The sequence below is a fragment of the Hyperoodon ampullatus genome, assembly GCF_949752795.1.
Source record: "Hyperoodon ampullatus genome assembly, chromosome: 2".
NCBI lineage: Eukaryota > Metazoa > Chordata > Mammalia > Artiodactyla > Ziphiidae > Hyperoodon > Hyperoodon ampullatus.
In genome coordinates, this window is record NC_136915.1 from 46243462 (window position 1) to 46260816 (window position 17355).

Sequence of the window (17355 nt, forward strand, 5' to 3'; positions counted from 1 at the left end):
AGGATCATAAACGGCTCAGTCCGCAACACCAGCCCTTCGCAGATGAAAGTCACCAGGTAATCCACTGAACGCTCTTGGCAAGAACAAAGGCACTCCTAGCAACTACAGTCAGACTCTGGGTAAGATGTGTGATTGTCCAAAACATTTTCAGCTCCCAGAGCAGTTTTTTTCACATGGGGAACTCCAGCATTAAGCCAAATGTAATTTTGCTGATATACTGCCTTTTTCTTGAATAACTAAAGGGAGGGGAAGGGAATTGCTACAGTGACTACAGCTGTCCACTGGGTGTCAGGCATTACACTGAGTGCTTTACTGAGAGGTAACGTTGTGCAAGTCAGAGCTACAGTATATGCAGACTCTAATCCTAGCTCTGCCCCTTACAGCTGAGTAGACCTGGGTGGTGAGTTTACTTAACCTTCCTGACTCTCATCTGTAAAATGGGAATAATAATAGTACACTACCTTATAAGATTATTAGGAGAATTCAATGAGTAAAAACACGTATATTTAGAACACGGATTGATAAATAATAAATGCCCAATCAAGAATAAGCTTTTTATATTGTTAACTTGTATATAAACACATTATTTCATATAATCTATATCTTTATTTTAGAGATGAGGAAACAGGATCAGAGAGCTAAGTGGTTTGGTTAGGGTCAAATAATTAATAAGTGGTAGAAGCGGGACATGACCTTGGATGTGTGACTTATAATATCTACATAAAATGGAAAAATATTTATTGATCGAGTCAACGACTATCTTACTGGCACATATATCCCATGACTCCCTGATACTGGGATGCCCAGCCAAACAGTATAAGAACAGACAAGGACCCCTGACCCCTGCCCTCTGCCCTCCCCCCACAGCTTCCACACCCTCAGGCAGGGTGATTCACTCCTCTTCTCTGTCAATGTACCTCTACAGACTTCTGATGTAGAAATTAACACATATCATTTATTACAGCAATATCCATTTACCTGTTTTTCTTTACTTAACCACTGAGCTACCTGAAGGCATACTGATAGTTCATGGATAACATTTATTGAGTTAAACTTAGACCAAGGTTACTTGACAAATGGAGCTGGGACTGAATCCAGGTCTGACTCCATAATGGAGGTGAGAAGGGAAAATGGGCATGGAGGGTAGAGGGGAGGAAAGGAAGGCTACATGGACATACACACAGGTAAATACATTTCTCTACAGACACACAGATATGTGTACATACATATATAGCAATAGTTAATTTTACTGAACTCTTTTTGTACAAGGCACTATTCTAACCTCTTTACATACATCACTTCTTTATTCTTACAGTAGCCCTATAATATAGGTATTCTTATTCCCATTTCACTGATAAGGAATCTGAGGCCAAGAGAGATGAAATAATTTGCCCAGCAAGGTAGAAGCTAGTGAATGGTGGAGCTGGAGCCTGAAGCCGACGGCCTGGTTCCCGAGCCCATGCTCTTATACAGCCTTTCAACAGGAGATCAGGCCAGAAGGGATGGAGGGAGGGAAGGAGAGAATGGAGAAAGTGGCTCAGGCCAATCTCCTGCAGAGCCAAACACCTCCAACTTGGGGTGGCTGACATCTGCAAATCCCTCAAAGCTGTTTGGTTTTTTTTCCCCAGCTATCCAATACTGCCACAAGAAAGGACGTTTTAAAATAAGAATGTCATCCACAAGCCCATCACTAGGACACGTTCACTTCTGCATTTTCCCTTCTAGGTCCTGACCATTTGTAAACTTCTCTCTAACAAAGCTGCTAACAGCACTGGCCTAAGTTTGTTGGGGTTTTTTTGTGTGTGTGGTATGCGGGCCTCTCACTGTTGTGGCCTCTCCCGTTGCAGAGCACAGGCTCCGGACACGCAGGCTCGGCGGCCATGGCTCACGGGCCCAGCCGCTCCGCAGCATGTGGGATCTTCCCGGTCCGGGGCACAAACCCGCGTCCCCTGAATCAGCAGGCAGACTCTCAACCACTGCGCCACCAGGGAAGCCCCTGGCCTAAGTTTGGATTATGAGTTTTCCACGTTGCTCTAAGTGCTTCATAATTAATGGCTACAGACCCAGCTACTTGAGTCATCATGCCTTAAATAACAATGCCCCTATTGTTTCCAACATTTGGATAATACAAATAATGCTACAGTGGAGACTTTCACGCACACTGCTTTTTACTTATTTTGTACATTTTTCTTTGGATAAATTCCGATTGCTATGGGGTCTTGCCTTACAGTTTTCCAAAAGAGTATATGGATTCACAATATTGAATATACTTAATGCCACTGAACTGTACACTTAAAAATGGTTAAAATGGTACATTGTAGGTTATATATATTTTACCACAATAGAAAATAGAAAGACTATGTGGATTTATATAGACGGATGATTAATTTTGAGCCCTTAAAAAAGGGCTGCAGGACCTACAGACAGGGGTCTAAGAGCTCAGTGGGTAAAAAGAACTCACGGTTACCAACTAACAGCATTCCAAATGAGTCAAGCTATTCACCAACCTTTTCGGAATTCGGGCACATAATGGTATGTCTTCCTTCCCAGATGGATTAAGAAGTTGGAAAGATTCCCACTAATTGCTATGGCAAAGACCAACGTGGCACATATCCAAAAGGGGCCTGCAAAGCAAACCAGAAAATTCAGACAAGAAAATGAAGAACCAGCTTTTAGGCTCTCACAAAATAATTTCTTATCTCCCTCACCCTATTCATGTGAGGTGAATATGAATTTTAGATGGAATCTAAAGGGAAGAGAAAAGGAATTTTAGATGGAATCAGTACTCGTTTAGTGGGGATTTTCTTTTTTAAAAGGTCAAACATGCAACTCAGTAATTAGCTGCCTTAAAGACAAGGGGGATTGAAATGCACAGACCAAAACACCTTCCATGATTAGATGAATAAAGACACTGATTTGCTTATAGTTTCTTTTATTGGAGGATCATCAAAAAAAATTTATGGACATTTTGTTAAACCTTCACCATCAGGAAACAGGAAGCAAAGGTTACTTCCTTTACATAAGTACCAAATGTTAATGCCAGAGAAAAATATTTTAAATCAAATAGGTCCTTTGTTGTCTAAATGCAAGAGTAGGGCAAGCAGAACACTTTAGGAAAGGGTTCGTTTAATCTAACAAATCACCGTGTATGTGTGTCTTTATTTTTTCTTTCTTTTTTTAATCAAAAAGTAATACATGCACATAGTTCAGTGTTCAAAAGGCACAAAAAGGGAATATAGAGAAAAGTAAAATTCCTTTCCTCTCTGTTCCCTAGCTATGCATTTTGCTTCCACAGAGCTCACCATTGTAACCAGTTTCTGGTGAATCCTGCCAGAGATTCCTATACACATATAAGCAAATGCATATTTGTGTGTGTGTGTGTGTGTGTGTGTGCACACGCACTTTATACAAACTCTAACAAGCATATGTATTTCCACCTTATTATGTTCTGGAGATTCTACTATAGCTATTCATAAAAATCAGCTAATTCTTTTTTAGTCATTATAAAAAAATTCCGCTAAGTGGATGAGTACACCATGCTTTGTAAATCCCTTTCATCATTTCGCTTGATTTCATGAACACCATCCTTGTTTCTCTCCATCTAGAAAAAGGACTATTAGAACAAATACAATTTTTAAATTTAGAGATTTTAATAAATTTTATGAATTTCATTTTTCAATTTCACTAATATTCTGCAATATCTTTTGGGATAACTGCAGGCACCTTGACATATAAAATTAAGAAAATTATTGTGTTGGGGGAGATGACTAGCAGAAATGCATGAGCACTTTTCAAAGTCAAGTTGCTTCCTTAAGGTGGGAAAGGGAGCACAAGCACTTGCCTGGGAGGCTCCAAAGAGCCACCAACACCAGCTTCCCAAGGAGTGCCATTTACTCACTAGCCTGCAGGCGCTCTGATATAGCCAAGGATTAGATCCTGTTCACTGTATTATTCTGAGTGACTAACGCATAAAATATTTAACAACAACAAAAAAAAAAACCCCTACAACCAACAACAATAATTTAAAAATCCCCAAAAGCTTTACTGAACAAATGAACAAAACTGACGTGTTGTTGATGGGCTGAGACAATCAAAGCATGCGACCACAAGTGGTCAAAATATTATAGTACCCATAACTAGAAAGCAGAGACTATCGGATCCTGTCAGCCATTATTTACTAAATACCTACTATCCTCTGGGCCCTGGGCTGGTGCTGGGGACACAATGATGTGTGACAGACACAGTTGCTGCCTCTGGTGCACTCAGGCACACAGGAAGCTTGGTCTCTAGAGAAACACAACCACCTGCTTGGCCTCTAGAGAAACACAACCACCAGGCCTGCCACAATGCTTCATTCTGTCTTCTTTCTTCCTCGTTCCTGCCAAATTCCTACTCTAATTATGGGGTGGGGTGGGAGGGAGCATTAATTTAGTTTGTATTGTGCATTTATGTTATAAAATATTTCTAACATATAGAAAAGCCCAAAAATGATAAAACAAACACTGGTATACCCATCATGCCTCTTTTTCAAATCTTTCTAATGCTGTTATACTACTTATATCCTTCTACAACATGCTTTTTTTTTTTATTGACTATCGTTCTGAGATGTATCCATGTTGATGCTTACAGATCACATTCATTTCTAAAACCTACAAAATTCCATATGTGAACACACCATAATTTACTGATCCATTCTCCTGCTGATGAATACTCTGGTCATTTCTAAATATTCGCTATTACAAGCAATGCTGAGGCAATGAATAATATTCTTCTACATGCCTTCTTGTATATATGTGAGTTTCTCTAAGAGTATTTATCTAGGAGTAGAACTGCTAAGTTGTAGGGTATGAGCATCTTCATACTTTTCCAATTTGTGGCACCAGTTACATACCCACCCACATTATACAAAAGTTCCCCTTGCTCCACATTCTTGGCAACAGCTGGTATCAATGTTTATGAAAAGCTGACTTAGAGTAGTCATTCCTCTGTTCAGACCCTTCGATGGCATCTCACTCAAGCAAAAGCCAAAGTCTTCACTTGCTTACAAGACCCTACATGATGTGCCCCTCCACACTGCCCCTCTGACCTCAGCCACTAGACACCCTTGTTCACTTTGGCCCAGTCACACTAGACTCTTCACTGTTCTTTGAGCACATGAGGCAAGTTCCTGCCCCAGGGCCTTTGCACGTGCTGAGCTCTTTGTTTCAAATGCTCTTCCCTGAGATACCTATATGTATTGCTCCCAATTCCTTCAGGCATTTACTCAAATAAATTTAAATTTTTTTTTAATTTCAAATCCACCCACCTACACAAACATTTACTGTCTTTCTTCTCTGCTTTTAAATTTTCACCTTAGCATTTATCACTAGCACACTATGTATTGATATTTTACCTATTTTCTTTGTCTATTGTTAAACTTAGATTATAAACTCCCTCAGGGCAGGGATTTTTGTCTGTTTTATTTACTACTGTACCTCCAGTGCCTAGAAGAGTAAGTGTTCCATGTTTGTTGAATTGAATGAATGAATGAAGACAAGCCAATTTGTATGCTTGCTAAAATAATGGACATAAATAATATCCTGTTTAAATTTTTATTTCAGGCAGGGATAACTATCTTTTCATATATTTATTGGCCATTTGGGTTTCCTTTTCTGTGAATTGCTCATTTTCCCCCAGAACTTATACTTGGTTTTATTCTCATAATCGGTAGGCATCCTACATGTACACTTGCTTTGCATCCTTTGTGGGTTATGTGCATTGAAATATTATCTCTGGTCTGTGGTTTATTTATTTATTACCTTGCTTATGGTTTATTTTGTGGTGTAGAAATTTTTATTTATTTTTTTGGCTGTGTTAGATCTTCGTTGCCGTGCACGGGCTTTCTCTAGTTGCGGTGAGCGGGGGCTACTCTTCGATGTGGTGTGCGGGCTTCTCATTGTGGTGGCTTCTCTTGTTGCGGAGCACGGGCTTTAGGTGTGCAGGCTTCAGTAGTTGTGGCAGGTGGGCTCAGTAGTTGTGGCTTGCAGGCTCTAGAGCTCAGGCTCAGTAGCTGTGGCGCACGGGCTTAGCTGCTCCACGGCATGTGGGATCTTCCCAGGCCAGGGCTCGAACCCATGTCCCTTGCATTGGCAGGCAGATTCTTAACCACTGCACTACCAGGGAAGCCCAGAAATTTTAAATTTTAGTTTAAATGTAGTCAAATTCATCAGTCTTTCCCTCAGATTCTACAGACTGGCTCTTCTGTCATCTTGTTCCTGACCACTTTCCTCCAACCCACCCCACGAGGCCCAGCCCTCTCTGCTAGAAAACACTTTACCGATATTGTACCTTCTTTTTTTAACCATGTCTATGGGCTCATGAGATTAGTAGTGTTGTGGGAAGAAGGATGCTTTGGGTTCGTATCCTGGCCTTGTCACGAGAGACAGCCAAACACAGTGATGAAGAATATGGATTATGAGCTACAGTGCTGATGTGAATCCTCCGCCACTTACTAGCTGCGTGATCTTAGGCCAGTTGCTAGACTTCTATGTGACACAGTGTCCTCATCTATCCAATGGGGATAATAATAGTACCTACCTCATAAAGTTGGGGTTATTATGAGGATTACATGAGTTAACACAGGTTGTTCCCTAATAACAGTGTCTGGCATATATCAAGCATTCTACGTGTGTTTACTATTATTATTGTTGTTGTTGTTGTTGTTGCTAACTCTGTGACTATGGGCAGGCTGTCCTCCCCAAACCTCAATTTTTCTCTTTTGTAAGATAAGGCTACCTTGGAGCGTGGGAAATAAAACAGTGTAACACAGTAAAACAGTGCTGAACTCCATGCTTGGCACCTGTTAGGTGCTCAGCAAACACAGGGTCCCTCTCTTCTTTCTCCTTGGGGATGGAGATCATGACTTTATCTTTGAATCCTCAGTCTCTAGCACAAAATAAGGTGCTCAAAAACTGTCTGAGTACCTACTCTGCACCAAGCCCTCTGCCAGGTGCTGGCGACGTGGATTCCTCAGACACAGAGTCTGCTTCTCAAGAAGTTCTCAGGCTAGAAGTAAGGATGAATGACAGCTAGAAAGAAATGCCACCTTGGCAACCTTTAGCTGAGAGGCCTGGGCCAAGGCAATGGTTTTCACACTATGCTCACCGGAGCTCCAGGAATTCCATGGACATCTGGATGGAACTTCTGTGTCTGTCCCTGAGGGAGGAAGCTGAGTGGAAGGGAGACTTCCCTCAACCTCCATCAGAGCTGCTCCACTTTGACTGGTTTTAAATATTGGACATCCGTGCCATTTGATGAAAAGGTTCTGTAGCTTAAAAACACCAGTCTAATAGAATAAATGGGGGCTTTTACATAAAACTAAACTATGAGCTAGTTCTACTTTTTTGGGGGGGTGGGGGGGCAATGCTGTGCGACTTATGGGATCTTAGTTCCAGGAACTGAACCCATGGCCCCTGCAGTGGAAGCTCAGAGTCCTAACCACTGGACCACCAGGGAATTCCCTACTTTTACTTTTTAACTGATGTATAGTTGATTTATAATATTACATAAGTTTCAAGTGTACAACACAGTGAGTCACAATTTTCAAAGGTTACATTCCATTTATAGTTATTATAAAATATTTGCTATATTCCCTATGCTGCATAGTATATCCTTATAGCTTATTTATTTTATACTTAACTAGTTTGTACCTCTTAATCCACTACCCCTTATCTTGTCCCTCCTCCCTTCCCTCTACCCACTGGTGACTACTAGTTTGTTCTCTATATCTGTGAGTCTGTATCTTTTTTGTTAGATTCACTAGTTTGTTTTAGTGTTTAGATTCCACATATAAATGATACCATAAGCATCTGTCTTTCTCTGTCTGACATATTTCACTAAGCATTAACACCCTCCAAGTTCATCCATGATGTTGCAAATCTCAGTTTTAGTTTTCTCACATGGAAAACAGGGAAAAGAGTACTTAATACATAGCCTTGTTGAAAAGGATTAAAGAGTGTATGTAGTGACTGGCACACAATAGATTCTCCTGAATTCCTTTTCCTCTTATAATCAACGAGTAAAATCACTCTAAAACTTAATGTTTAGGATTGAGCATATATATTACTGAACCCCACTGAGCACCAGCTTCCTCTTTTGAAAAACGGGGATAATAATACCTACCCAAAGGTTGATGCAAGAATTAAGTGTGCCCGTGTGCACCAAGTCTTTCGTACAGCACCTGCAAACAGAAGCACTCAGAGCCGCCGGCTCTCTTCTCCCCTCAAACACAGGCCACCGTTGTTGGAACCCTTTCCTTCAGGATCACTGGATGGACCTCTGATCCCTTCTCGGATAGCAGGGAGGTCGGAATGACATTATCCCCTGGCCCATCCTCTTACAGACTTTCAAGGGGAAGCCAGCCTGTGCAGAGCTGGAACTCAGCACATCATGAATAAGCATGAAAGAAGCTCCTCCACACTCACCCCTACCAGGAAATCCTCTAAAATTAAAATCAACAATCTCCTCTAACACAAGTGACTTAACTTGTCTTGAATTTGTAATGTCATTTGAAGACTTTCAAAGGACATACTATTACTTGTCATCAGCGCATTAATAGAACATACAATTGCATTTTCTCCAAATTCTCTGCAACAGTTGCTATCAAAGCTCAGAAGAGTCAAATAAAACACCAGATGCCCCACCAACAGTGCGCTTCTCCGACTTTCCAGGCAACCCGCACACTCACCTGAGCTTAGCTGGGACATGGAAAAGAATCAAAACAGCACTACACATACCATAGAGATCTGGGTTGCTGCGGATATACAACCTCACAAAGTTTTTTCCTGGTATTGGCAAAAGAGACCCCTTTATTCTGTCAAAGACCTGAAAAACAGCACAGCAGTTAAGTCTACTGAAGATTTTTTTCTTAAAGTTTAATAAGTTTGCCCTGCAAAATTGAAACTCAGTGATTATAGCTTTTATTATTTATTTAGTATTTTTTTATTATTTCATTTAGTATTTTCAAATGCTAATTGACCTTTTACTTTTGAAGACCATAGCCAGTATACAAAACCTTTCACATTACTCGATTGTTTAACCATAGAAGAAACAAGTCTGCATTATACGACAAAAGAAAAGTAAATCTGGTTTACAAACCTGGTAAGTGTCTACATCAAAGAATGTTTGATAGTATTCAAATGTCCAGAAGGGGGAGCTTTTCTTCTGTCCAGCAAGTAACTGTCAGAGGTAAAATAAAAAACGTAATGAACACAGAAGCAATTTCCTTATTCTAGCTACCCAGAGAAAGAGAAAGAGAGAGGGTCTAATGGAAAATCAAGATGTACGAAAGACCAAACTCTTCTGCATTCATCAATCAATTTTACCACAGCCATGCCCAATTCTCAGCCTGACATAAAAGCATCAGTTCTGAAGACACACCAAAAGGTTTCAAATCCTGGTCCCTCCACTAGGGGATGGCTTCATCAAATCACTAGACTCAACTCAGTCTTCCTTATCTAAAAAGTACAGGTGGGCTTCCCTGATGGCGCAGTGGTTGAGAGCCCGCCTGCCGATGCAGGGGACGGGGGTTCGTGCCCCGGTCCCAGAAGATCCCACATGCTGCGGAGCGGCTGGGCCCGTGGGCCATGGCCGCTGAGCCTGAGCGTCCAGAGCCTGTGCTCCGCAACGGGAGAGGCCACAACAGTGAGAGGCCCGTGTACCGCAAAAAAAAAAGAAAAAAAAAAAAAAAAAAAAAGTACAGGTAACAAGATCTACCTTATAGGATAATAGGAAGGATTAGCTTAATTACTATGCAAAACAACATATATATATGTATATACACACACACAAACATGTACCTACAGAAGGCAGTCAGTGTAAATATCTTTTCCCCTTCCTCCACTTCAACATCCTCACTACTATCACCACCTGAATTCTCAAAAATCTGATATACTGACTCACTCTAAAGAATTAAAAACTTAAAATATACTGCTCTAACAAAAAACCAAAATTCCTATTTAGAAGAGGCGCACTAGGAAGGCCATGCCTGCACCAAGAGCACAGCTCTCTACAGAAGAATGCACCCCCCATGCCAGGAAGTGTGACTGCCATCCTCAGATATCTGAAGAGGATTCATACAGCAAAAAGTACAGATGCACTCTAAGGATCTTTGCAAGGCGAGGGAAGGTACTATAGGCAGATATTTTTTGTTCACTATAAAGGAAAATTTTCCCCATTAAAGTTTTCCAAAAGTGGTAGGGGCTGCTTTACATGGTCATGAGCAGCCTGCTCCTAGAGGTATTCAAGTGCTGTCTTTCTGACATACCACGGACAGCATTAATATCTTGAGAGGGAAGCTGAAATACAGTAAGTCCCCTATATACGAACAAGTTCCATGCCGAGAGTGCGTTTGGAAATCCAATTTGTTCCTAAGTCCAACAAAGTTAGCCTAGGTGCCCAACAAACACAATCAGCTATATAGTACTGCACTGTAATAGGTTTATAATACTTTTCACACAAATAATACATGAAAAACAAACACAAAAAATAAAGAAAACTTTTTTTTTTTTTTTTTGCAGTACGCGGGCCTCTCACTGTTGTGGCCTCTCCTGTTGTGGAGCACAGGCTCTGGACGGACGCACAGGCTCAGCAGCCATGGCTCACGGGCCCAGCCGCTCTGCAGCATGTGGGATCTTCGCAGACCGGGGCACGAACCCGTGTCCCCTGCATCGGCAGGCGGACTCTCAACCACTGCACCACCAGGGAAGCCCAAGAAAACATTTTTAATCTTACAGTACAATACCTTGAAAGTACAGTAGTACAGTATAACAGCTGGCATACAGGGGCTGGCATCGAGTGAACAGGCAAGAAGAGTTACTGACTGGAGGAGGGAGAGGAGGTGGGAGATGGTAGAGCTGAAGGATCTTCAGCAATAGGACACGGAGGGCAAGGTGCAATTTCACTCACTCCTGCCACTGATGGCACAGGTTCTGGTTCCTTGCTGGATTCAATTCTATCTACCCTCTTAAAAAAACGATCCAGTGATGTCTGGTTAGTACTGTACCAGCTATATCACCGCTGCTTTTACGCTTGCTTCTGGACATCCTGGGCTTGAAATAAAGATACTGTACTCTATACAGTACTGTACAGTAAAGTTCACAAAAGCACAAACACTTGTAGAGGATGCACACATGTGACAATGTACGCCAGACACATGAACTTACATGATTGGACATGCGAACACACGTTCGAATCTTTGAAAGTTCACAACTTGAAGGTTCATATGTAGGGGACTTACTGTAGAGGAAACTGTAGATTCTTTCCAACTCTAATATTGCAAGATACTGAACACCAGAGACCCATGTTCCATAAGCTAGGTCAAGAAATTCTGTCACTATCATAGAATATTGGTAACCTCTCCCCGATTCCCTGACAAAATTAAGATAACGAATAAAATGTTTTCAGTTTTAAGATTTTTTTCCCCTATACATTGCTTCTTAAACTTTTGATGGTTGCTGTTGTTCAGTGTGATGGTAAATTTTATGTGTCAACTTGGCTGGGCCATGATGCCCAGATAGTTGATCAAACATTGTTCTGGATGTTTCTGTAAGGGTGTTTTTGGATAAGCTTTACATTTAAATTGGTGGACTTTTTGAATAAAGCAGATTGCCCTCCATAATGTGGGTGGACCACAGCCAATCAGGTGAAGGCCTGAATAGAACCAAAGGCTGACCGCCTGAGCAAGAGGGACTCCTCCAGCAGATGCCCTCAGACTTCATCTGCAATATCAGCTCTTCCTACTTCTCCAGCACAATGCCTTTGGATTCAAATTCTCTTTCCTGAGTCTCCAGCCTGCCAGCATCCTCCATCAGATTTTGGACTCACCAAGCATCCACAATCACGTGAACCAATTCAAAAAAAAGTAAATCTCTTTCTCCACATATACATATCCTATTGATCTATTTCTCTGGAGAACCGTAACTAATACATACACTCAGTTATACTAAAAATCATTCCTATATCCTGAGGGTGCCAACAACTTTGATAAGCACTTAACATACACTACTCTAATACAGAGGGACTCAGAGTACCTTGGTTTAAAGTTCCATCTGCACCTGCCAGCTGTGTGTCCTGGGGCAAGTCACTTAAAATCTGTGCCTCAGTTTTCTCATTTACAAAATGAAGCTAAGAATAGTTCCTTGCATATAGGGTTGTTTTAAGGATTAAATGAGATGATCCAAGTAAGGAACTTTAAATGGTACCTGGCAGCTATTAAAAACTGAGTAAATATTAGCTGTTGTGATGATAATGATGACAATAGTCAGTATACTATTTTCTTATATTTCCAATGAGGAAATCCAGGTTTAGGGAAATTAAAGTACCTTATCCAAGACCACAGAGCTATTACTACTGGCCAGACCTGGATTCAAACTCAGGCTCCTAAGTCTGAGCTCTTGCCACAATATCTAGTATACAATGCTATTTAATTTGACATACACTTTGGTACTTATTTTGATATTTCATGGAGTTCCACGAAGAGCACTTGCCCCTCCACTATTTCATGAGCCTGTGAACACACTGCTATAAATTGAGTACTCCTCTAGTGAATCACGATCATGATCCATTTATAAAATATTACTAGAAATACTGTTTTTCTGGAATGCACCAACAGTGTACATGGAAGTAAATTTTTGTGATCAAAAACAGCTCTGATATTCAAAATTCAACCAGATGCAGAAACCTAGAACTCTCCAATAGAATCCTCCCTCTCTTCCTCACCCCTTTTCCACCAAGTCCTAGTGAGCCCATCTGCTAAACATCTGTATCCAGTTCTAGTTCAGGCCACTTCACCAGTCTCCTACCTGGTTTTCTGGCCTCTAGTCCGTCTCCCACCAATTCATACTCCACAGGGCCCTGTATCTTAAATATCTTTAAACGTATCTGGTCATATTGTTTAAAATCTTTCAATGGCTCCCAACGGTTTTCAGAATACAATTCATACTCAGAGGGTTGAGTCCTTGCCTATCTGTGAGCCTCATCTCCTGTCTTCACTTGTATTTTGCTCCCAACGTACATGAAGATGGAAGATGTGCTTTCTGTACCATGTTCTTTCATGCCTCTGTGACTTCACCAAAACTGTTCCCTTTGCCCAGATCACCCTTCCACACCTTCTTCCCGGGTTCGGCTATTCTTTCAACAAGATTCAGTTTAAGTGTCACTGCCTCCAGGAAGCCTTCTGTAACCCCCTTCTCTCTGCTCCCACAACCCCAGCGTGTTTCCCATGGGTAACAATGGTCTGTTTGCTTGTCTGTTTCTCCCCCAAGGCAGAGTTACCTTGATTTACATGATTTACCTTCGTGTCGCCACTGCTTGGCATTCTACCTGGCACACAGGAGACAGATAAATGTATGAGTGAGGTTTTTAAAAGTTAAAAGAGTAAGCTGGGACGAAGTGAGATAGTGGCATAGACTTATATACACTACCAAAGGTAAAATAGATAGCTAGTGGGAAGCAGCTGCATAGCACAGGGAGATCAGCTCGGTGCTTTGTGACTGCCTAGAGGGATGGGATAGGGCGGGTGGGAGGGAGACGCAAGAGGGAGGAGATATGGGGATATATGTATGTGTATAGCTGATTCACTTTGTTATAAAGCAGAAACTAACACACCATTGTAAAGCAATTATACTCCAATAAAGATGTTTAAAAAATTAAAAGAAAAAAACAGTTTAAAAGACAAGTTCAAACCTCAGTTTTGTCAGAGTCATCATTTCCTAGTAACTCATCATCCTCTTCTCTCCCTGAGCCTCCTGGGGCTCCTGGCTGGTGTTTTGGGGTTTCACCAGGATCCTCAATGCTTATTGTGGTGGCATCTGGGTTTGCTGCTAGAGAAGTGGCTGCATCACCAAATTCTGAAATCAATTAGAGTACAAGGGTATCAGTGACCTTACCCACACTGGAAATGCCATACTTTTAATTTAAAGACAAGCTGTTACAACCTCAGCTTTGCTATAGACCCTATCTGAGACAAGTGGCAAAAGGCTCTGAAAAAATTCTCATCTAGAAATCAAGCTGACAAAGAAAAATGATTATGAAAACAACAGAATTTGAAGTCAGACCAGAATTTTAGTCCTGGCTCAGTTACTTACTAAGTATTCAAGCCTGAGTAAGTAACTTAACCTCTATAAGCTTCAGTGTTCTCATCTATACGATGGGGAGAATAATATTTGTTTTCAGGAATTTTGGGAAAGTTAGGAATATTACTTAATTAAAGCCCTTAGCAGGCTGCCTGGCCCATAGCAAGTAACCAATCTAACCCTCTCTTCTTTGATTCAAGTTCAAAAAAACTTAATGGAAGTTATTTTTTCCAATAAGTCCTATGTAATCACTACAGAACACATGAGGACAAAAATGAAAGTAGAAACAACAGAATAAAAATCACTCTTAGTCCCATCCACATAAAAGCAAACACTATTAACTTTTGGTATATTTCCTTTTCTCTATAGAGTAGATTCATGCCAGTGATGATCATTCACTCAACAAATATTTACTGCATGCCTACAGTGTACCAAGTGCTGATTTAGGATGTGACAGTACTATGTAAACAATGCTGTACCCTGATCCATCTGCCAGGGATTATATAAGAAATTATTTTTTTCATATTATATCAGTCTTTAAAATGATCAGTTGGGCTTCCCTGGTGGCGCAGTGGTTGAGAGTCTGCCTGCCAATGCAGGGGACACGGGTTCGTGCCCCGGTCCGGGAAGATCGCACATGCTGCGGAGCGGCTGGGCCCGTGAGCCATGGCCACTGAGCCTGCGCGTCCGGAGCCTGTGCTCCGCAACGGGAGAGGCCACAACAGTGAGAGAGGCCCGCGTACCGCAAAAAAAAAAAAAAAAAAAAGATCAGTTACGTGGCTACGTAACAGTTCATCAGCTGGAGGTGGGAACAGTAGGAGAGAGACACCACAAGTTAACACAATTATTTCACTGTTATTGGATGTTTGGGTGCTTCTCGTTTTTCATTAGTACAGATAACACTGCAGGGAGCATCTTTGAGGAGAAAGCTCTTGGGGTTATTGCCTTAGTATGAGCACTATCAGTGCGATCACCAGGTCAAAGGGCACAGACCATTTTTAAGGCTCTTGAGCCATACTGCTAAACTGTTCTCCAAAAGAACCTCACCTATTCATGTCCACTAGCAATGATTGTGACTTCCTGTCTCTGGGCATCTTAACAAACTTTATTTAGCCGCGCTTAGATAAAATTTAGGGCAGCTGTGGAATTTGGCAGGACTCAGCAAGGATGCCAGCAGGGCACCACTGTGACACTACAATCATGGCAGTAGGATGGGGCTCTTGAATAATCGAGCCCAATCTTACTGCCTTTCAGCTACGCAAATAGTTTTATGGAGAGAATTAAAGTGACTGAAATTAATAAGGTGGCTGATCCGTAACAACTACTCAAGCTTCAGTCTCCCATGTTTTGGCAGCATGAGGCTCTGGAATGAGAGGGTCCTCTGTTTAAGATAAGACTCTAGCACTCCATGACCTTGGGCAAATCACTCCATACCTCTGAGTCTCTGTTTCTTCAACTATAAAAAGTAGAAAATACTTATCTCGCAGAGAGATTCTGAGGATGATATGAGATAATAATAAATACTGTTATCGCTATCATTTACTGACTGGACAGGGCACTGACATTTAAAAAGATGGTTATAACTTTGCCTGAAGGAATCAGTCCAAGGAAGATATATTTAAGTTTCATATTTTAAAAACAGTAGTTTACCAGGGGAAAGCACATGCCAGAAGGAGGAACAGAGAGTGTCACTTTAGAGGTACCAAGTCCCAAGAGGTTCAAGAGATGATAACTCATCTAGTTGATGGGATTAGGAAAGGCTACTTGGAGAAGCTGCTGTATGAGAAGGATGGCCAGAAGCAGTGGGGATGGCATCTCAGGCAAAGGGTATGTGATGAGCAAGACCCAGAAGACAGAAAATGTATTCCGTGTGTGAAGAACAGCAGATGGAAAGTCTGATTTTGATGTAGGATGTGTGTACCTCACACATGATGACTATTCACATGTTCTGCTCTGTATTAGTTATTCTTGTCCATCTCAGTGCCTTGAGGGCAAGATTGGTATGCTTCTTATTTCTGCCACCAACATTATCTGCTTCTACATCCTATGCTATGTTTTGCCTCTATTCCTTTCTTGACATAATGTCTCCCACCTGCAGGGCCCTGGCCTTCACTTTTTCATTTAACACTACCATTTTTCCTCGGAGAAGCTTTCCATGACCCCCACAGCATCCTGTGTTCTTCTTTTCTAAAGAGCCAAGTCTTTAACATGGTGTATAAAGTCCTGTGTGACTTGGCTCCTGCTTCCTCTCAAACCTCACCTTGTGACAGGCCTCCCCCACCATCTGTGCTCTGGTACATTGGCCTTCTTTTAATTCCTTGGGAAAGAAAATGAAACAGACTTCCTCCCTTCTCAAGTACTCCGCACGTGCTGTTCTTTACCCTTGAACTTTCTTGCACTGTACTCCCAGATAGGATGACCAAGGAAGGCCTCTGGAATGAAGTGAGATTTGAGCAGAGCAAGGGAACAAGCCATGTGGCTATCTGGACTAAGAATGTCCCAAACAGAAGGATGGCTCAAAAGCCTTAAGCTGTTAGTGTACCTGGCGTCTAGGAGGGACAGTGATGAGGCCCATGTGGGTAGGCAGAGAGAAAGGGCTAGAGTAGCAGGAGATGAAATCAGAGGCAGCGGAGGCCTGGATCATGTAGGGCCTCCTAAGCACAGAAAGGGCTCTGTCTTCCACTCCTAGTGAGATGGGAGCCACTGGAAGGTTCAGAAGGAATGACGTAATCTGACTTGGTTTTAAAGGTCTACTCTGGCTGCAAAATACAGACTGTAGGGGGTAAGGGAGGATGCAGGAAGACCTGAAGGAAGGTAAGGGCTATAATCCAGACATGAGGTGATGGTGACCTTGAGCACGGTGGGATAGTGGTAGAGGTGGCGAGAAGTGGTCAGATATTGGTTGTATTTTGCAGATGGAACTGATAGTATTGGCTGATGAAGTGGATATCTCTTTAAACATCGTTATCACTTCCTTAGATAGTAGTAAGATAGCGTAGGTGGTGATGCCTGGGTTCAAACCCTGCTTTACCACTTACTATAACCTTTAAGCAAATGACTTAATTTTCCTGTGTTTCAGTTTCCTCATTGGTAAAATAGGGAGAATAAAATAACTATTTCAGGGCTTCCCTGGTGGCGCAGCGGTTGAGAGTCCGCCTGCCGATACAGGGGACACAGGTTCGAGCCCCGGTCCGGGAAGATCCCACATGCTGCGGAGCGGCTGGGCCCGTGAGCCATGGCCACT

General features: G+C 41.8%; 1 protein-coding gene across 1 annotated transcript in view; it reads right to left on the bottom strand.

Annotated features, from left to right (window-relative positions):
• The window catches only part of YIPF1 (Yip1 domain family member 1), a gene marked incomplete at its 5' end in the record, with an annotated part of 35267 nt that overhangs the window by 17053 nt on the left and 859 nt on the right, over nucleotides 1–17355 (bottom strand). Inside the window, 4 exons of the mRNA XM_079696649.1 lie at nucleotides 2508–2624; nucleotides 8775–8862; nucleotides 9136–9216; nucleotides 13723–13886. Of these exons, the coding sequence (XP_079552775.1) occupies nucleotides 2508–2624; nucleotides 8775–8862; nucleotides 9136–9216; nucleotides 13723–13886 (450 nt within the window). The remainder of the gene's footprint in view (nucleotides 1–2507; nucleotides 2625–8774; nucleotides 8863–9135; nucleotides 9217–13722; nucleotides 13887–17355) is intronic.